The sequence below is a fragment of the Mytilus californianus genome, unplaced genomic scaffold, assembly GCF_021869535.1.
Source record: "Mytilus californianus isolate M0D057914Y unplaced genomic scaffold, xbMytCali1.0.p SCAF_1, whole genome shotgun sequence".
NCBI classification, from domain to species: domain Eukaryota; kingdom Metazoa; phylum Mollusca; class Bivalvia; order Mytilida; family Mytilidae; genus Mytilus; species Mytilus californianus.
Window position 1 is genome coordinate 113,128,009 of NW_026262581.1, and position 23,069 is coordinate 113,151,077.

The 23,069-nt window shown below is 30.5% G+C and overlaps 1 protein-coding gene across 4 annotated transcripts in view; it reads right to left on the bottom strand.

Annotated features, from left to right (window-relative positions):
• Window positions 1–573: 573 nt before the first annotated feature.
• LOC127730841 (protein patched homolog 1-like) overlaps window positions 574–23,069 on the bottom strand; it is a 46,092-nt gene continuing 23,596 nt past the window's right edge. For 2 of the 4 annotated variants that reach the window (XM_052239444.1, XM_052239468.1), the window contains 10 exons: window positions 19,185–19,436; window positions 17,692–17,869; window positions 16,129–16,290; window positions 15,429–15,562; window positions 15,017–15,166; window positions 12,966–13,091; window positions 12,212–12,356; window positions 11,482–11,603; window positions 10,923–11,093; window positions 574–5,878 (listed from right to left, as the gene is read on the bottom strand). In XM_052239444.1, coding sequence (XP_052095404.1) covers window positions 5,762–5,878; window positions 10,923–11,093; window positions 11,482–11,603; window positions 12,212–12,356; window positions 12,966–13,091; window positions 15,017–15,166; window positions 15,429–15,562; window positions 16,129–16,290; window positions 17,692–17,869; window positions 19,185–19,436 — 1,557 coding nt within the window. In that variant the 3' untranslated portion in view covers window positions 574–5,761. Of the gene's footprint in view, window positions 5,879–8,577; window positions 9,058–9,132; window positions 9,154–10,922; window positions 11,094–11,481; window positions 11,604–12,211; window positions 12,357–12,965; window positions 13,092–15,016; window positions 15,167–15,428; window positions 15,563–16,128; window positions 16,291–17,691; window positions 17,870–19,184; window positions 19,437–23,069 lie in introns of those variants that run through there. The other 2 variants (XM_052239460.1, XM_052239453.1) reach the window with 2 other exon arrangements.

Consider the following 23,069-nt stretch of genomic DNA (forward strand, 5'->3'; position numbering starts at 1 on the left):
GACAAAAATTGTGCATTACAAACCTAACCAAGATTTGTTTCTGCTCTATTATTAGCAAACGTCAAGTTGTTCATGACAAGCAAAATTCTGATGATTGTATTTAAAAAAAGTCAAAATTTTGTGATGTTAATTTGAGAATAATACATGGTGAAATTGATATCACATGCTATATCAACCCAAGTTACCAATATCAGCAAAATAAGCAAAAATATTATAATACAAACATGTGAATAATTAAAGGTCACTATATGGCCTTCAATTAGCAAATCCTAAACCGTATAGTAATCTAAAAAAGGCAAAAATGTTAAAATGTGAAACAATTTAAAAGAGAAAATAACAACAACAAATATGACAGACTGCAACCAACAACATCAGAATTACAGGCTCTTGACTTGTGGACAGGTAAATAATTAATGTTGCAGGATTAAACAAGTTTGTGACCACTCAACCTTCCACTCACATTGGACAGAGGTGTAACAGCACAATGAAAGAACAAAATAATTTATATCAAATATATCTTAAAGACTTAGTGGAAATGGACCACTAAAAATCAAGTAAATCAGAACAAACATATAGTAATTATTTTCCTTTTATTAAAACATGAACAATACAATTATATGTGCTGTATTAAAAAAAACCTGCAACATTGCCAAATGGGCAGCTTCCCCAATGAATTCTGATAACAATTACATTGTCATAACATCTAGATGATACAACAGAAAAGGATTAAGTTTCATAAGACCTAATAATGGTAAATTATGGCAAAATTTAATAATGCTAGATTTTCTAAGCTTGTCAGTGAATGCAAGGCATAGTTTACTGTGAATACATTTAATATTTCCGAAGAAAACATCTTGTAAAGATTTTTGTTAGGGTAAGCATATCAGATGGCATCAAAGCAAAGGGTAGCAAAGACAGAATTCTAGATGACTGCTGTCAAAGCAAACTATAGTATGATCAAAACCACCTGCTGACAAGCTTTGGTCTGTTTTCAATTCAGCATGTATGTAAAGATGCTACCTTCTATGTAAACTATTTCAGTTAGGTTTGCAATTTCACACATATCTATTGATGCAACATAAATATAAACGAGTGATACAGTCTACAGATGTATAATTAGTGCAATTAAATTGAGAATACAATAAATTAGTTTATCTACTCGTATCACCAGGATTTAGTGAAAATATGTATAACAAATTATAAATAAAAATGTGGCAAGTTTGACAATATTAATCTCATTCGAAAATAATAACTATAGTATGTCACTGCATATTAAATAAGAAAGAACGCATATAAACTTTCACAATCTTGCTTTAAATACTTGATCCTTAAGCAGATGGGCCTTTCTGTTATATGGTGGTAACCAACCACCTGTATATATAAATCAAAGGAAATTATAAAAATAAAGAATGTAAAATAAATAAAGGTAGCATAATAAAAATGTTTTGTTATACATTGTACTGCTTTCAACTTACTTTCGAAAATAATTTTTTTTTATTTCTAGATGATTTAAACATATGAGGCGTCATTATAAAAACATGTTAAGTTTTTATAATGCAAAAAGTGGAAAGACTTGATTTTCCCTTACTAAGTGAAACTATGATATTTTCATGAAATTTTTTGTTCAACATTATATTCACATTATTTATGCAAATTGAACCACAAGAGGCAACAACAGGGTGGCTGATATTTTAAAGCTATTGAAAGCAGTTGAAAGTGAAAGTGCAAAGCAAAGCAAAAATATCAAGTGTCATTTGCAGAAAAACTGGCCCTTTTATTATATGTATATGAAAGTTTCGCTTATTTACAGAATAAAAAATTCTTTTTAAAAATCTTCTTGCAAAAAGTACATTTAGTGACTATTGGTAAGTTTTTTCAGACTCCTTTGCTTTCTAATAATTTGTACTGCTGAAATCCAGCAAATCTCCTTTTTGACGAACAACCATCACTCCACAACTTAAATTTGCAATTTCTAAAAGCCTTTTCTTTCAACATCTAAATTCAGAAATAAAAAACGGTACCATACTTTTTTTTCCCCATTTCTGATCAATTTATATATATATATAGTAAAATAAGCAACAAGAGAGACCTTCACCTTTATTGTTTCATCTGTCCACTTAGGTTTATGTGAGTATTCAAAGTATGACATAAACTAACTCTTACCTTTTTGGGGCAAGAGGAGCTAAAATTTATAACTGTTGTATTGAACTACCTTTAAACAGAATTAGTAAATGACTATGTTTTTTAAAATCAAACTTTTTGAATTACTTTTACGTTCAATAATAGTATCTGGTTGACAAGTCCTGGGATGTAAAATTAGTGTCATTGTTTTTTGATCCCCTGAGATTGTCTTGTCTGGTTGGTGGTATATAGTAACATTATTGTCTTTGATTTGTGGTCCCCTGAGTTTGACCCATTGAGTCTGGTTGGTAGTACTTGAACAACATTATTGTCTTTGTTTTGTGGTCCCCTGAATTTGACCCTTTGAGTCTGGTTGGTTATACTTGAACAACATTATTGTCTTTGTTTTGTGGTCCCCTGAGTTTGACCCATTGAGTCTGGTTGGTAGTACTTGAACAACATAATTGTCTTTGTTTTGTGGTCCCCTGAGTTTGACCCATTGAGTCTGGTTGGTAGTACTTGAACAACATTATTGTCTTTGTTTTGTGGTCCCCTGAGTTTGACCCTTGAGTCTGGTTGGTTATACTTGAACAACATTATTGTCTTTGTTTTGTGGTCCCCTGAGTTTGACCCTTTGAGTCTGGTTGGTAGTACTTGAACAACATTATTGTCTTTGTTTTGTGTTCCAATGAGATTGACTTATTGAGTCTGATTAGTGGTACTGGAATGTTTAATTTTGGTATCTGCTTGGTGGTCTTTGGAATGCTAAATTGTTGATTCTGCTTAATGGTCTTTGGATGTTAAGTTATTGAATCTGTTATAGTATCCTAGAATGTTAGTTTCTTGTGCATGTTATATTTATACAATAGAAATATTAATCAATATCCAAATAAAAAGGTGTTATCCTAGTACAGCACAATCTGTTAGATATAATTTACAAATGTACTTACATGTATACACAAGTCAAACTAACATAATACATGTAAAGTTAAATGCATGACATGGTATGACAGAACAATGTCAAACATGTATATTGTTTGGACTTGTCAAATTAGTTTTCTTTGAAAATTTATTGTATTATAGGGTTCCTGTCTTCAAAACCAATGAAATTCAATTAATGCTGTAATAACTATGATTAGTGTTTTTTTAGATCTGTACTTTACATTTCAAAAATATCATCTTAATAACTCATGCAAATATAAGAAAGTTTTTAAAATGTATAAAAATTAAAAAAGAAGAAATTGAGTATAAATGGATTCAATACAATATTACTGGATTTCATTTCAAAATAAAAAGTATGTAAAAAACTCAATAAAAAAAAAGTCATAATTGGTAATGCTTCACTCACCTACAAAAATAGGAAAATACAAAAAAGCCATTAATTTGTAATAATAAGAATGAGGTGATGAAATTATTGTTAAATAAGCAAAGAAAAGTGTTAAATAAGGCACTTAATGACCAAATTACCAAAACAAGTCATAATGCAAAGAAAGTATTGGACAAAAACAATTATGTATAACATATATCACAGATTGTCATAAAAATATATAAATCTCAAGAGATTCTATTATGGCAGGTAGTTCTATTGTATACCCATGCAACAACACAATAAAGCGTAATACAAACATGTTCTATTTCAAATGGAAATATAACAACATCAACAAATCTTCATATCTTTTAACTTTCAGGATTTTTTTACTGGACTTTGTTTAATCCATTAATGGAATAGGAAAATTCTTATTACACTCAAACATTAGGTATTCAAATTGAAGCAAGAAATTTTCTGCATGAATTAATATGGTTCAGGTAAATGCAAAGCTTTTAAATTCCAGGTACAGTTATTAAAATGTTCTACTGACATACAACAGAAATCCTTCTTCCTTGCACATAGATTATATTCAATTGGCATACAAAGGTTTTTTTGTGAACATTTATAATATTCTAGTGCTATATTTTGTTATCTTCCCATAGTGTTGTGCTTCCTTTGAAATATAATGTTTATATCAAAACTTCACCTTTGTAGATTAATATTTCAAACAACTCTTTGTGTAAAAAATTTAATATGTTTTCTGAGTATAAAAATATTTGTTATTGTGGAAATCTCTGATTTCTATAAAGCTCATACTGCAATAGTTTTAGATCAGAAGGGTGTTGTTTCCTGAACAAGAGTTTTTAATGGTATCTGGGACAATTTACAAAATATCACAATTAAGAAATGAAAAAATATATTATTATGCAATTAAACTCTATAGCTTTTTAATACTTTGCTATTCATTATGATTTTTCAGTCATAAAAGAGATTGCATCATGAGAAAGGTTGACATATTATGCATCTAATCTCAATGGTATATTATTAACAAAATTAAATTGTAAATGGTGTAGTTGACATTGAAATTGTAGATATTTGAGATACACAATTCCTAAATCTTTGTTAGAGACACAAATTTACAAAGCCGCATATTTTCAATTTTAGGGCAGAGTTATTCAAATATTTTTTATGTCTCAAATGATAAAATTTAGCATTGAATGCAAACTATTTAACTTTGCCAATTTACTCTCAATTTTAGAATTTTTTTCTCTAATAATTCAAACAATTCTAAAAGATTCAATAATTTAACATTTATTAACAATTTAATATTAATTTTCTCTTTTTTAGTTGGACACAAATATAAATCAACATATAACAAAATATAAGAATTAAAACAAAACAAAACAATAAATAAATTACTACTACTACAAAAAATATATTCTAATTCTGATATTCCATGCATAAAAATATGCCAAATAAATAAGCTCAAACAACTAGTATATGTTGCAATCACATGAACAGAATGATTATCAATTACTTCAAGAGAGGTATAAGTTTCGACAAAATGTTAAGCATCCATAATCTGCTATCAATAGACAACACAGACCTTTTTGATATGTATAAATAGATTCTTTTCACATCAACCCATGACAAAAATATTATCATTATGCAAAAACTAGGAATTTGCTGGCACAACATAAATGGCAAGCCTGAAATGTTTTAATTTTTACTGACCATAAAATGACGTTCAAATTAGCTTTTTCTTCTTGATCACGACAACCATATCTAATGAGATTCTACAGTGATACAGATCACAGCAACCACATCAAATGAGACTCTGCAGTGATACAGATCACAGCAACCATATCTAATGAAATTCTACAGTGATATAGGTCACAGCAACCATATATAATGAGATTCTACAGTGATATAGGTCACAGCAACCATATCTAATGAGATTCTACAGTGATATTGGTCACCACAACCATATCTAATGAGATTCTGCAGTGATATAGGTCACCGCAACCATATCTAATGAGATTCTACAGTGATATTGGTCACCACAACCACATCAAATGAGACTCTGCAGTGATACAGATCACAGCAACCATATCTCATGAAATTCTACAGTGATATAGGTCACAGCAACCATATATAATGAGATTCTACAGTGATATAGGTCACAGCAACCATATCTAATGAGATTCTACAGTGATATAGGTCACAGCAACCATATCTAATGAGATTCTGCAGTGATAATGCTGATAATGTATCTATTGAGACTAATAGTAGTCAAATCTGTTTTAGTCCAATTCCAAAAATCCATGATATTCATCTTTTTTCTGGTGAAACTCTGTTGCTATATTTTCTTGTCATAGGTGGTGTGTAGTCAGGTGGAGGTATATAAACTTTATCTTTTGTATCGTTGTCATAATCAGGGGGTGGAAACTGAAATATATGAAAAATGAATACCATCATCCATACAATTCTAAATTATATGACATAATTAAAAATCATCTGTGAAAGTTCCTTTCTACATGTATTTGAATGCTGAGGAAAGTATTTATCATTCGAAATAATAAAGAAAATTTACAATCAATTTCATTCCCAAGCATGCATTTCTGGAAATTTATTTGCATCAGGTGATAGATTATTTCTGTTGATTACTTTCCCTTCAATTTTATTTAATTGTTTAATCTAAAATTACATACAATAACTAAAAAGTTCTGAAGCTGGTTCATAATTTTGCTAAACTTCAAGCAAAGATTAATACTGTAAACAAGAATATCCTTACAGTAATACATCTGTAATAGTACTTTATACTTGAGCTTTGTATACATTTATTACATGATTAATATCAATTAATTATTTTTGCAATCTGAAAACAGTAATTGTAAGCAAATCTGATAAGAGAAACGATAGTCTTTACAAAAAGCAGAGTTATTTAGTCCTTCAAGCATATAATACAGAGTTAACTGTAGAAATAAACTGTATTAGATTTACACATTAATAGAATAGCCCTTAATAGAAACATGAATCGTAATATTATATAAAACTTGGAAGTAAACTATTTCTGAGCAGTATTTTTTTTATATTAACAATGGCTCAATGATAAGCAGTTTTAAATTCCTATCAATTGACTTACAATATTTGTTCAAATAACTTTCAGGATTACTTAAACACACCCACAACATCGCAGGTCTGTGACTGAATTAAAGTACCTATGCTTTATTTTTAGCCTGAATTTTTAGTATTATATATTGTCATCTGATAAATTCATGCTGAATGTAAGGTGCACAGTTTTCTCTGCTTCCAAATCTTTCTGTTTGAACCCGTCCTGGTTTTCTTACTTCAATAAACTTACTCAAGGATTTGTATACTATAAACTAAATTTAACTTTTTTAACTTATTACCCAGTGGTATTGAGGTGGAAGAAAACAGACTTGTTAAATAGTGTACTATAGTGTAACATTGATATAAACAGATCCGTGACTGAATTAAAGTACCTATGTCTTATTTTTACCCCGGATTTTTAGTATTCATATTGTCATCTGATAAAGAGTCTTATAATGCAAGTTTTCTCTGCTTTCAAAATCTTTCTGTTTGAACCCGTCCTGGTTTTCTTACCACAATAAACTTACTATAAACTAGATTAAATTTTTTTTAACTAATTAACCAAAATTAAAAGTGGTATTGAGGTGGAAGAAAACAGACTTGTTAAATTGTGTACTATAGTGTAACAAACACATGTAGATATATTATATCTTCTCCCCAGGCGATATCATATAAAACAACTACTGGAAGAATTAGAGGTTCTCCTGATAGAGGAGGGATTTACAGAAGGTAACAGGTAACTACAACCGGAAACTATATGTGACATATACTATTGGTATTGGTATCAGATTCGACCCGGAACTTGTTAAATTGGTATTACTAATTATGTGGAAAACAAAAGGGCCTGGAATGGTGTAATTTTTAAACAACACCATAGTCCTTTATTAGTTATATATAAAGTTGAATTCTTTGATTCAACTTTTTTATGTCATGCCAGCTAACAAATTGGACCTCGTTATTTTAGTAGTATAGATATACTGTAAATTCAGAAATTATTGCGTGCATTTATTATTGCGATTTTGTCATTTTAAACTTAAATGCGATTTTGATTTTTACGATTTTGAGAAAAATCCTGTTTAAGGTGGTACCCAACACCTTGACTAACATTAATTTGGCTCGTTTAATTTTCATAAAATTTTGACAAAATGTTTACTTTGACCCTTTGACAAAAATATAAAAATTTCAAAAAATTTGAACCAACCACTTTATCAGAAAAATTTCTTTGGTTATATAGCAGTTTGACAAACACTAATTTTGATCATTGAGAAGCTTAATATTTCCTTAACAATACAACGTAATTAAAATGTTTAGCTGATTTTTACAGAGTTATCTCCCTGTAGTGTTAGGTACCACCTTAATTCATATAAAATATTTCAAAATGCGAGTTTAAATTATTGCGTTTACAACTCTGTCGCATTTGTCGCAATAATAAAAACCTCGCAATAATTTCTATTAACTATTGCATTTCTCAACTCTTTCTAAAATGTTCTTACAAAGGAAGGTATGAAATTTCACATAGTTCATGCCAATAAACCATTGATTCAAGTTCACTTTTTCTGTGACTTCTGGCATGAACTGGCAGTTTAAAAAAAAAAAATTACTTTCAAGTCCTCAAACAAATGACGGAAATCATGTGAAAATATTATTCTGTTTTATATTTTGCAATGTTGATTATGATGGACCCAATATAAAAAACAATTTAGGTATTTAGTATTTATTTCACAAAGAAGAAACAGATAATAGGAGTGCATAATTATATGCATGTTCATTAATTTAAATAAATAGAAACGTGGTTCCATCAACAACCTCTTTATAAAGGGCACCTGTATATTAAGGGCATTTACCTGCTATCACCTGAGTGCCCATTATAGACAGGTTTGACTGTATAAGAAAATAAAGTCTGTTTAGTTCTGCACAGCAGCAAATATGTACTACATCATAAAAGGGAAATAAATGTCATCAAACTTAAGTTTGTCTGCTTAAAAAAGTTTCTAGAAAGGGCCAAAATTATATACTTTGAAATATAACAAATCTTATTCTTTGAAACATATATATATTTACTACACAAAACAAAATCTTCACAAACAAATTCCAACAATCATGACAATAGAAATGAAAGATCAAAAACAACATTATTAACCAGGCATGCAATGATTATTGTTATATGAAAAAGCTGATATGAAATTCTAACAATGACTTGCATACTTTAATAAAAGATCAAAAATTATGAACCGGGCATGCAATGATTATTGTTATATGAAAAAGCTGATATGAAATTCTAACAATGACTTGCACACTTTAATAAACAACTTTCCCATTGTGTCTACAAAAAGATGAAAACCAAAATAAATTCAGTCTTGTCTTCTACAAAATCAATAGTGTCTGGGAAAGATCGTGAATCCAACCACTATCACCCTTACCGGTATACTAACTTCCAGAAAAAAAGACATTGTCAGAATTAAACATTTATAACAAACTTGCCTAGCTGCTAATACTCATAATGTTGTAGATTCCTAAAATCATTAAAGCATGCTTAAAACATACAAACTGCATAACAATATTATTACTCAGAATTCACATATACTTACTTATCTTTACAAAGTAGGGGCCTGAAATTATTTATATTATAAAATACTATGAATGTAGTCCTATAATGGAAGTGAAATACTTCTTTTTTCAATTTTCAAGCCATTCTTTATATATTTTGATAATGATGAATTCCAAATGTGAGTCATATAAAACATATCCTTCATAACATAACAGAATTCATAAACAAATTGATACTTTTAATTGTATCAAGGTTTCTTTTTTTTTTAAGAGACCAATGTAGGTCTATCTCAACTACTGACTGACTTATAATAATTAGTCAATATAAAATTTGAAACTGTTACAAATTAAAGGTCAGGTATATATTTTGATTTTGTAAAGAAATTTGACCTACTGTATAAGCATTAACTGAGAAACTAATTTGGACCTCCTGAGCATGAAAATGAGTTTAAGAAAATATGACACCTGTCAAATGGACATATAGACCTTATAATACTAAACACATTGTACCATATATCATTGCTCTGTAATATATAGTTACTAAACATAACTAATATGTTTTTTACCCTGACCACTAAAGCAAGAAGATGAATTAAAGGTCCATTGAAAATTATTGACTGATAAGTTCCACAAAAAGCTACCTCAAAACAGAACTTGTTAATGCAATACTTATGTCTAGTATTAGAGATATTTTCCAGCTTGACACAAAAATCTACCTGAAACCCATGCATGTCCTTTTTTAAAGGTAATATCTCAACCAAGTTTATTTAATCCTATATCTTATATACAGATATCCCAGACGCATCTTACACCAACATTAGTATAGCATGCAAAGAAGGTAATTATACTCATGACCTGATTTTACTTTCGGTTAAAGTGAATCAACCAACAACCTTGGGTGATCCCACAGCTTGTGATATCAACTTTCTTGTCAACTTGAACAGTATTAAATAAAGCATTAAAGGTGCAAATTCAAACCTATCTATATATCAAACTTGTATACTAATTTCAAGTTCCAAAAATGTAACTTTCCATAATATGGGTTTAAACATGGGCTCAGTAGATAAAAACAATATCATATGATATAATCCTCATAAATCATAACTAATTCAGTTTACTAGTGACTGATTAGCTATAAAAATTGTTTCAACATAAAATAAGATATTCCTTTTTTGTGTATGTGTGTGTGTCTATATAGCCTAGGATTAATAACTACATGAAATTTTTGTAATGTCATTAATCTTGTTAAGATGACTGTAATGGAATATCATTATGATTTCTACAAGCACTATAATAATGCTAATGTGGATTAATAGTAAATAATTCAAAACTAGAAATATGGTGACCTGTGTGTGCAATTTAAATAAACAAATTATGTTTATTTTCATAATTAGCCCATTATTCAAACCACTGATTTAAAAAACAAGTTTCCCCAAAAATAAATTATGTAAGAATGCTTAATATTTTTTCCACATTTTCTAATTTTCCAGAACCAATGTTATCTGCTTTACTAGAATTGTTACTTATATTTGCACAGAATTTTATACAATGAAACCCTCTTAAAACCACAATGTAATTGTTGATGTGTTCCTTCACAGCAAAAGGAATTTAAGAAGAACCGATTTCAAGTTTTGAATTAAGCTTTGTAGAAACCTCTGAACACATATTGAAGATACATTAATTTCAACAGCTGGCAAACCATCTTTAGCTATAAACCCTTCCCTTAATTAACAAGGATGGAAAAATCACCATACAGAAATGTAAGATTGCATAGAATGACTGAAAACATGACCATTGACTCCCTAGTGATGAAAATTAATATTTAGATTACCTGTTTTTCCATGGCATAATTATCTACACCATTCTCCTCATCTTTTTCTTTTTGATCATGCTGATATCGTCTGTCAGCTGACAAGTAGGCAGCAGGGCCAATCATACTCAATAACACAGGTAAATAGACTAATCCATGGAACAAGCCAAATATCACAACTAAAAATAGCACCTGAAAAAAGAGCAACTGATGTAATAATTAAATAATCAAAACTGTTACGATAAAATATTATACAGACCATACAGAAAAATATAAAGACCACATTCAGCAAGAGAATATGTTTTCTTTTTATAAATATCCATTTATAACTTAGTAAGCATGTATCAATTGTGTTTTTTTGTGTGTTTTCTTAAATAGATCTTTGATAGCTTTTGTTTAATTTATTCATAACTTTGGAGGACTGAGATCTTGATATATTATAGGAACACCTGTCTTTTCTTTATGAGTAAATGTTTGTGGCCTCAAGATGTTTTTAGCTTATTAAGTTGTTGTCTCATAGATGTATAGCTCTCTTTTTCATATGGCCTGATGGTAACTTTTTAGACTAAATATAGTTTACCTTAAAGAATGTAGTAAAAACATAGCTTTTGCTGACTGCCAACAAAACAAAGGCAAGGAATGTACTGAAACCACCACTGATAACTGGTCCTCCTATTTCTACTAATGTAGCTTTTACTCTCTCTACAAAATAATACAACAGAATAAAAACAGAAGTTTGATGGACTATAATATAACTGCAAGTACATATATATATATGTGAAAGTGAACATCACAAAGTTCTAAAATAATCACCTGATCAGTGGAGCAGTGAGGAATGAAATTTAACTTAAGATTCATGAAAGCATGATTAAAGAGTTACACTTCATAATCTTCTAGAGAATGAAAACTTTATCTACCTTTAACTGATATACCCGATAGGAGTAACTAACAATTATAAAGTTGAACATATTCATAGAAAGTGTTGTTAGTCAATCAACTCAAGTCAAATGGAATTTTTTTTTCTTCTGTCAAAATTTAACTCGTCAGTTATACCCTAAAAGGAGTTTAAGATTCCCAATTTTTCCATTAATTACTGTAAATTCAGAAGTTTTTGTGTTCATTTATTATTACAATTTTGTAATAGTAGACAAAAATGCAAGATTGGTTATTTCGATTTCAGGAATTGTTGCATACAAATAATGCTATGAAAATTCTTAAATGTAAGTTTTTATTCTAGCAAAAACCAAACTGATATTTTTGAAATAATAAAACATCTCTATTTGATAATTTTTTGTCTTAAATGTACATACCATTTCTGCCTCCTTGAAATGTCATAAAACAATGACCTATATGTGCTGAATAATCAACAGCTAAACCAATGGCAAGGATCAATTGTACACATGTGACAACATCTATAGTCAGACCCCAGAAATGCATAAAACCTCCAACATTAACCTAAAACAGATAATCAATTGGTCAACAGCTAATTCAATTGATAAGATGTGCAGTACAAACCTAAATGAACTTTTAAAAAGAAGTTTCAACCCTGTTATTTGAAGAAAACATGAAATTTAGATAAATTGTATACCATTTTAATAGTCATATAAACATTATTGTGAATTCATTTTGAATCCTAGTTTTATACCAATTTTTGTGTAGATTTCCTTAGAACATGGAACATATGAATCAAAATCACTCAATAAAATACAAATTTTCAATTGTTTTGATAGCAAACTACAATACCTTGCAATTATCAACATTTTGTTTAAACACAATAATTGGTTTCTATGAAATAAAGATATTTCATAATAAATCATATTTTACATAAACCAAGTTATATTAATTCATTTCATTTGTATAAAGGCCAATCTGTGTAGAACAAAAAGGCCAAATCTGGCAGGTACACTTTATTCTAAAATCTAAGAGTTTTTACAATTTATTAGTGTTAAGAGTTTTTACAATTTATTATGTTACATTAAAGGATTGTAGATTTTAATTGTGATACCATAAACTGTTTGAAATTACTGTGATAAAAATAAAGTAGAAATTCTGAAATAAACTTACAAAAGTTAATGCAACACAGGAAAATACCATCAAACTAGTCCATATGTTGGCTATGAGAACCAGACAGATGATAAATACACAAACTGCAGCCAGAGCAATGTTACGGTACAATTCCTGTCGGATAACCTGTAAAGACAATAAAAAATTAACACATACAGATGTTCAAAATACTAATACAACCTTTTATACTATTTAACTTCTGTGGTAAATTTAAACAGTTGTGTCCAACTTGTTTAATTTCAACATATAAAGAAACTATAACTGTCAATTCATTTATGGTTTGCACGTAGCAAATAAGCTTATGATATCCATCCCTCTATATCAAGATTGCAGCATGTTGTCATTGTGTGTACTCTAAAACAACTTGTCAACATCATACTTCCTTAAAGGCTGTCATTAGGACTTTTCAGGGTTCTTAGGTGTCACATATATGTTGTTAACTTTTATTATGTAAGACCAAAGACCTGTGCAAAGGTGAGGATCCATGCCCCAAATGACATTCCTCTTTGGCTCAAGGTACACAAAATTCAATGATGTCACATCTACAATTTAGATGTAGAGATTTAGGATGGCAGACCAAAGGGTACTAAACAAAAAACAAGAATAGACTAGGTGTCTTGACTGTAGAAAGCAGGAAAATAAAACCAAAAATAGATTTTCAGAAATCAACATTACCTTATTACTTTCCCATGTAAGATGTATTTGACTATAAGGAAAGCAATCACTACCAGCTATCCCTGAGTAAGGGGAATGAAACTTACCTTATTACTTTCCCATGTAAGATGTATTTGACTATAAGGAAAGCAATCACTACCAGCTATCCCTGAGTAAGGAGAGTGAAACTTACCTTATTACTTTCCCATGTAAGATGTATTTGACTATAAGGAAAGCAATCACTACCAGCTATCCCTGAGTAAGGGGAGTGAAACTTACCTTATTACTTTCCCATGTAAGATGTATTTGACTATAAGGAAAGCAATCACTACCAGTTATCCCTGAGTAAGGGGAGTGAAACTTACCTTATTACTTTCCCATAAAAGATGTATTTGACTATAAGGAAAGCAATCACTACCAGCTATCCCTGAGTAAGGAGAGTGAAACTTACCTTATTACTTTCCCATGTAAGATGTATTTGACTATAAGGAAAGCAATCACTACCAGCTATCCCTGAGTAAGGAGAGTGAAACTTACCTTATTACTTTCCCATGTAAGATGTATTTGACTATAAGGAAAGAAATCACTACCAGTTATCCCTGAGTAAGGGGAGTGAAACTTACCTTATTACTTTCCCATGTAAGATGTATTTGACTATAAGGAAAGAAATCACTACCAGTTATCCCTGAGTAAGGGGAGTGAAACTTACCTTATTACTTTCCCATGTAAGATGTATTTGACTATAAGGAAAGCAATCACTACCAGCTATCCCTGAGTAAGGGGAATGAAACTTACCTTATTACTTTCCCATGTAAGATGTATTTGACTATAAGGAAAGCAATCACTACCAGCTATCCCTGAGTAAGGGGAGTGAAACTTACCTTATTACTTTCCCATGTAAGATGTATTTGACTATAAGGAAAGCAATCACTACCAGCTATCCCTGAGTAAGGGGAGTGAAACTTACCTTATTACTTTCCCATGTAAGATGTATTTGACTATAAGGAAAGCAATCACTACCAGTTATCCCTGAGTAAGGGGAGTGAAACTTACCTTATTACTTTCCCATGTAAGATGTATTTGACTATAAGGAAAGCAATCACTACCAGTTATCCCTGAGTAAGGGGAGTGAAACTTACCTTATTACTTTCCCATGTAAGATGTATTTGACTATAAGGAAAGCAATCACTACCAGCTATCCCTGAGTAAGGGGAGTGAAACTTACCTTATTACTTTCCCATGTAAGATGTATTTGACTATAAGGAAAGCAATCACTACCAGTTATCCCTGAGTAAGGGGAGTGAAACTTACCTTATTACTTTCCCATGTAAGATGTATTTGACTATAAGGAAAGCAATCACTACCAGCTATCCCTGAGTAAGGAGAGTGAAACTTACCTTATTACTTTCCCATGTAAGATGTATTTGACTATAAGGAAAGCAATCACTACCAGCTATCCCTGCTACTAAACTCTGTATTCCATCTAATACATTAAATCCTTCCACTGTATCTTTAACACTGGGGTGGTAAAAAGATATTTTAGATCCCTGAAAAAGTAAACATGCATTTAGTTACTACCTATTACTGCCAATCTACTTAATTTTGTTAACTTTTTGCCTAATTGTGGTAAAATTACCTGATCCCATCCAAGGCATTGTGCAAAACTTATCAATCTTCACTGTTACATATTCAGACAACTTTTGCAATGTGGAAAAATTATTTAGGAAATTGCTATTCTGTGATTTTGTACTATCATAAAATTTGATTTGAGACATAACTGTTTTAATTACAAAAGATAGCTGTACTTACAGTAAGTCCTAAGACTGATGAAGTATTTGAAAACTTGAGATTTCTAGAAAACCTCAATCCTGTGGTCTCCGTGGTAACAAACTGGTACAATAAGTCATAAAATTTAGTCGAGTCTAAAGGATATTTTGTTGTTCCTGCAAAATTTTTTAAAACTTGATATTGCAAAAACACTTATACTGATACTCATGTAACATGCAATTACTTTATATTTTCTTGTGGTTTAAAATTATCATCAAAGTATTGAGTTTTATTCAATTTCATTAATATTGAGAATTCTTTTCCAGCCAAGTAACATCAACATGATGAACCTGCATTTACATAATGATTTTTTTACTACTATAATTCTAGTTCTTATCCATTTTTGTTTTTGAGCCAATGTAAACATTTAATTCTGAAACATTCAAGCTTGCTATGAAATTTGACTCTACTGAGAAAAATATGCAATTTCTTACAATCTGGCCACCACATTTTGAACCTGATATATCTTGACTACACAATTAATTTTCTAATTAACATGTGAAGGTTTTTTCTTGTCCTGCACAGGAAATTTAGAGTAGGATTATCATACTCAAACTCAGAATTCAACCAATCAAAATACTGGATTTGGTGTTCAAGCACAAATTTTGTACTCAGAGTACTGAGTCAAGCTTTATGACTGTAGGCCCTGAATTGCTTAATATTGTTCTCATGTGTTAATTACCATCAATCTGAGCTGTAACAGCAGCATCAGATGTGGTTGACAGCCAGTCTGTATAGGATTTGAACCAGCTGTCCACAGTTCCATTAACAACATAATTACTGGCTGTCAACTGTGTGTATAAAGAATCCATTTCTGTTTTCTTGCTGAAATAATCGATACTTTCTGAAATAAAAATAACTTATTTTCAATTTGTATATTAGCAAAATGATATTTTCTAAACTATGTCATTACAAGCTAAGACATGAGTAACCTATCCAATTATGGAAATGTCCTGTTAATTCACTTTATTAAACTTACTATGCTTACAACAAGGAAAACAAAATTGAAGTGGTCAGCTATTAATGCAAAGTGAGCTAAAGAGTCTTATTGTGTATATCAGCTATCTGTTGTCATGGACAACTAATATGGGATACAACAACTTAAACAATTTTACAATTAATACAATGTTTTCTTGCATAAATGAAGTTATTCAACCAGTTTAATTGTAAAGCAAATCTAGAAAAAAGCATAAGATTGGTTACTCATCTAAAAATTACAATATATCAGTTTTCATCTAAAGCATATTCTGAATGCCGTCTAGGTTTAATTCAAATTTCACTGCCTATCTTTAATTATTTTTCACATTAATTTGTTCCTTATACATAAAATAGATTTGTTAGTAAACTTAATATTAATACTTGAACATAAACATATAAACTTCTTATATTTTCTTTTTGAAGATGATGACTATAAAGGAATCGCGCTGGGCTTCTTCAGTGTCACAAAATGCAATTTTAATTTCAATTGGCAATACAATAAAGCTGCTGGCAATATTTCTAGCACCATTTTTCTGATGTAGAAATTTAGTTTTTGTTTGTAACTGTGATAAAATTCATATCCAATATACTGTTCAGATAAGTTTACTGTTATCTGCTGCCAGTGCATGCTGTTTATCACCTGTACAGGTTCATTTATTTAAGGCTTCCATTTCCTAATTAAAATGCCACTGATAAACCCTTAACTGTTGTTTAAATCAGTTGATTGAACAAAACATGAACCAGTTGATCATGGGGTCAATTGTCATTCTGATCCTCTACACTGTAGGGACAATTGAAAATAATTACCCATAAATCCAAAGGAAGTACTGGAATTAGTTTTTCTATTCTAATCTTTGAAAAATAATAAAATAGAGATCAAAATTAATCGTCTTCATCCTTAATTACTTTTCAAAAAAAAAATTAACGTTTTGCAGTTTCTTCAAAGTTAAAAGATTTCATTTCAGGTTTCAATATAAACAAACTTCAATGTTCTTTTGTGCTTGTTATTAAATGAAGAAAGACTTTTCTAACTGTTAATGATGAGCAAGCAAACCTTTATTAAAAAAAATCTGACGCATGATTTAACTTCACATGAAGAAAAAATATGATAAATGTGTGTAGAGGAGGGATACATGAAACTTGGTGCAAATTTTCACAAATCAGCAACAATTTTATACAGGGGATTTTTCTGGGGACTACTTTTTAGAGGCAAGCCTAGTCCCTGCCATAAACCATTGAGATGGACAACTAGCCTATTCACACTTACTACAATAAACTCCAGCCTGTTCTTGTCCTGAACTGAAGTATTTGTCTGATGCTGTAAGGTAATCATAGGCATAAGAATCTGATGGAAGGAACCATTTTTCTTCAAATTTCTGTTCTAAATTAACAGTTCCCCAAATAGTCAAACCAAACAATGCAGCAGTAAGTACAAGGACTACTATCTGAAAAAAAGAGTTAAATTTGAATGGACGATGTCAATCTTTCTTCTTTTACTCTACATTTCTTTCGATGCTGTTGGGATTTACAAAAATGTACATGAAAAACTTTATAGATTACGGTGCAGTCCGGTGTATTATGCGTACCTAAGACTTTTGGCTTCACTTTGGTAATCTCATAAAACCAATAATCAGATAATATTGTGTGAACAAATTCATGACATACTTTAATTTCATGAAATCTTCTTTATGTATGGTTCCACTCTAAGATTTTATGTAATGTGTGTCCAAAATTAGGGAAACCCCTGTTTTGACAGTTCTTCAAATGGTCGGTAATTTCGTGCATGCATTCTAAAAACAGCTTATTTTGAATACAACAAAATATAGTTCAGTTTGAACCAAACAGACTTCCAAGGATGCGGAGCAAAATTTATTTCATTTTGATAAACATTGGACTTAAAATGAAACCAATTTTTTCTGATGATGTAAATTTTTTTTAATGGCAAATGGCTGAATATGGTTAATCATGGGATTGCAATTATAAATTTATGCTTGAACTTATCAATTTTATTCGTTTTTGTCCCTTTGGAAGACTAAAACAATTACAGGAACGGTTCTATTTGTGTTGCATTACGGATATGACGAAATCAGGTAATGCTTGATATCACCAGCCGTGCTGACACAGGGGATTCCACTGTAATTCAATAATTGTTTTAAAATAATCTTTGATGACCTCAAACTGAATATAAAGAAAGAACCTTTGGTGAGAAAACTTACATACCCCAACACCATGCATAATTAATATGGGATATTTTGCCGAAATGAAAAGTCCATATTTAAGATTTTTCAGATGAACAAACTCATCTGAGGTTTATGATTACTGGTAGTAGAAAGCTCCATACAAATTTGAAGTTGATCTGATGAAAAATGAAGGTTCTATCCCAGCTACAAGCAGTTAAATGGGATATTTTAACAATTCCCTAAAAAACAGTCCCATATTTCTGAGTTTTCTGATTATCTGAAAGTTTCTGACTAATCCAAAGTTTAATGGACGGAAACCTTTATTTAAATTAGAAGGGAATAGAACATAAAATGAAGCCACTAGCAGGGCAACAGGTACCCACAGCTTATTGAACAATGAATTCAATTATGCCAAAAATAAAATACTGTATTGAGACACAAAGGACTAAAATATTCTGCACCCATATTTAATAACTACTTTTTTGATAAAACCAACAAAATATCACTTCACCAAAATATGCCAATTTATGGTATCTATGAAAAAATATAATTTGATATAGTTTGTATTTAAATGAAATACCTTCACTGGAAACTTGAGGAGATGTGGAGCATAGAACTTAAGTATAAATGTTGGCAGGTATTCCTTCTGGCTACAGTTGTTGGGTTTATATTCTGGTTTATGTTTATAAAAACAACAACAAGCATTCAATCTAGCTGCAGCTCTTTTAACATCCACTGCCATCGCAGATACAAAGAACGTTGTTGACAAACCATACAGAGCTATTATTCCAAATGCAGCAAAGATACAGAAAGACCTCAGGGCAGGCAGTAACTGAAATGGATAAAGTTACATCATGTCATTATAATTAAAACAATAACATAAACCATTGACAATTAGTCTTGTGTAAATTCAGACTTCAAAATAGTAATTTGCATTTGTCATGTGGCCTCTTTCTGCAAAAAGTTGAAAGCAATGCTTCATAATGTTCAACACTAAATTTACTTTTTAGACTTATTGTAGCACCTCCAAAGATGAAAGTTGCCTATACCAAGTCAGAAATATGACAGTTGTTTTCCATTCATTCCGTTGGTTGATAAAGTCTAACATTTGATTTTGTCAGTTTTTATGAATTTCCACCTTTTGGAATTTACATTGGAGTTTGATATTTTTGTTATATCTTTTTATGTAGCTGTGATATAGTATTCAGGACAACTATTTTTCTCCAACCTCTGGTCAGATTGTATTTTGTCATTGAGTTATGGTAATGTGCTATTAAGGACATTGTTGTAGCAGCTTTGTTTACAAAGCCATGATGTCAGTCATGACCCATTACAATGATAATGGTGTCATTTTTTTTCTAAATTTTTATTGTTTTTAAAGCTTCAAACGAAATTGGCTACATGCATGGTTCACCATACTTCTTTGTTCAGATGTGTCTTATCCATATACATTTTTTTATAACACATTTATTTTAATTTAAGGGTGTGGCTAATGTTTTTATACAGAAGGAAATAGACCTTCAAAAGCAATAATAAAATGCTTCGCTGGGGCGCAGCTTGATACGACCGCAGAGGTCGAACCCTGAACAGTTGGGGCAAGTATGGACACAACATTCAAACTTGATACAGCTCTGAATTTGGATTGTTATTAAATATTTGACACAGCATAGGTTTCTGACACAGAAAGAATGTGGTCTAAGAACTTGAATTTTTTTAATTTACCTATTATGGTCCAATGTCCAAAATCAAAATACATGGTTAGATTCAGCATATCAAAGAACCCCATATATTCAATTTTTGTTAAAATCAAACAAAGTTTAATTTTGGACCCCAACTTGGACAAACTTGAAAATTGGGCCCATAATAAAAAATCTAAACACATGTTTAGATTCAGCATATCAAAGAACCCCAAGAATTCAATTTTTGCTAAAATCAAACTAAGTTTAATTTTGGACCCTTTGGACCTTAATGTAGACCAATTTAAAAAACGGGACTTAAAATTAAAAATCTAAATACACAGTTAGATTTGGAATATCAAAAAACCCCAATAATTCAATTTTTGATGAAATCAAACAAAGTTTAATTTTGGACCCTTTTGACCTCAATATGAACCAATTTGATAGCGGGGCCCACAAATAAAAATTCTAAATTCATGGTTAGATTCAGCATATCAAAGAACCCCATATATTCAATTTTTGTTGAAATCAAAAAAAGTTTAATTTTGGACCCCAACTTGGACCAACTTGAAAACTGGGCCCATAATCAAAAATCTAAACACATGTTTAGATTCAGCATATCAAAGAACCCCAAGAATTCAATTTTTGTTAAAATCAAACTAAGTTTAATTTTGGACCCTTTGGACCTCAATGAAGACCAATTTAAAAAACAGGACCCAAATTAAAAATCTAAAAACACTGTTAGATTTGGCATATCAAAGAACCCCAATAATTCAATTTTCGATGAAATCAAACAAAGTTTAATTTTGGACCCTTTTGACCTCAATATGAACCAATTTGATAGCAGGGCCCACAAATAAAAAATCTAAATACATTGTTAGATTCAGCATATCAAAGAACCTCATATATTCAATTTTTGTTGAAATCAAACAAAGTTTAATTTTGGACCCCAATTTGGACCAACTTGAAAACTGGGCCCATAATCAAAAATCTAAATACATGTTTAGATTCAGCATATCAAAGAACCTCATTTATTCAATTTTTGTTGAAATCATACAAAGTTTAAATACTGGACCCTATCTTGGACCAACTTGAAAACTGGGCCCATAATCAAAAATCTAAACACATGTTTAGATTCAGCAAATCAAAGAACCCCAAGAATTCAATTTTTGTTAAAATCAAACTAAGTTTAATTTTGGACCCTTTGGACCTCAATGTAGACCAATTTAAAAAACAGGACCCAAAATTAAAAACCTAAATACACGGTTAGATTTGGAATATCAAAGAACCCCAATAATTCAATTTTAGATGAAATCAAACAAAGTTAAATTTTGGACCCTTTTGACCTCAATATGAACCAATTAGATAACGGGGTCCACAAATAAAAAATCTAAATACATGGTTAGATTCAGCATATCAAAGAACCCCATATATTCAATTTTTGTTGAAATCAAACAAAGTTTAATTTTGGACCCCAATTTGGACCAACTTGAAAACTGGGCCAAAAATCAAAAATCTAAATACATGTTTAGATTCAGCATATCAAAGAACCTCATATATTCAATTTTTGCTAAAATCAAACAAAGTTTAATTTTGGACCCTTTGGACATTAATGTAGACCAATTTGAAAACTGGACCCAAAATTAAAAATCTAAATACACTGTTAGATTTGGCATAACAAATAAATAAATGTGATCAAAGATTTTACAAATCTAATGCGCCATACTGTGCAATTAAAGATTACTTCTTGAAATTTTTCAATATTTGAAATTTGAAAAAAAAATAATATTTGAAGAATAATTCTTTTTAATTTCTGAAATCTGAAATGAGAAAAAATTGGCCCCCCACAATTTCTTTTTATCCCCCCCCCCTCTTTTTCCCCCAAAAAAATTCTTTCCCTCAAGATATGGTCATAATCTCAATTCAAATTTCCAATGGAGTTGGCAACCATAATTACCCATTTAAATTTACCATAGTGCTAACTTAATCTAATTTATAATAGAATTAATAAAAATATAGTGTCAAATCTTTCATATGGATTTTTTTGTAAAAAAAAAAGATGAAAACATTTGCAGATATTTTTACTGGTCTTCCTTTATAAATATGCATTTCTTTAAACATAATTTAAAAGCAGTGTAAGGGAAGTAACCAAAACGTTGTATTTGGATTACCTCCCTTACACTGTTTTAGATTATCTTTATTGTTCATTAACCATTACTTTATACATAATTTAAAAGCAGTGTAAGGGAGATAATTTCAATGATGTATTTGATTTATCTCCCTTACACTGCTTTAAATTATGTTTTGTACTAAAGTATTTGTCCATTAACCAGGACAACCTTGTTTTTCCCCCTTTTTTGCCCCTAATTCCTAAACGGTTTGAGCCATAACCCCCCAAAGCAAATCCTAACCATCCCTTTGTGGTATGGAAAATTGTAGTATAATTTCAGAGAGATCCATACACCGTTCCACAGTTATTGTCTGGAAACTAGAAAATGCTCATTTTTGGCCCCTTTTTGGCCCCTAATTCCTTAACTGTTGGTACCATAAACGCCAAAATCAATCCCAACCTTCCTTTTGTGGTATTTAACCTTATGGTCAAATTTCAAAAAGATCCATTCACTTAAACTAAAGTTAGAGTGCGAAAACCAATATGTATTCGGACGACGACGCCGGACGACGACGCCGACGACGACGCCGGACGACGACGACGCCAACGTCATACCAATATACGACCACAAAATTTTTTTGCGGTCATATAAAAAGGATAAAATGCTCCGCAGGGCGCA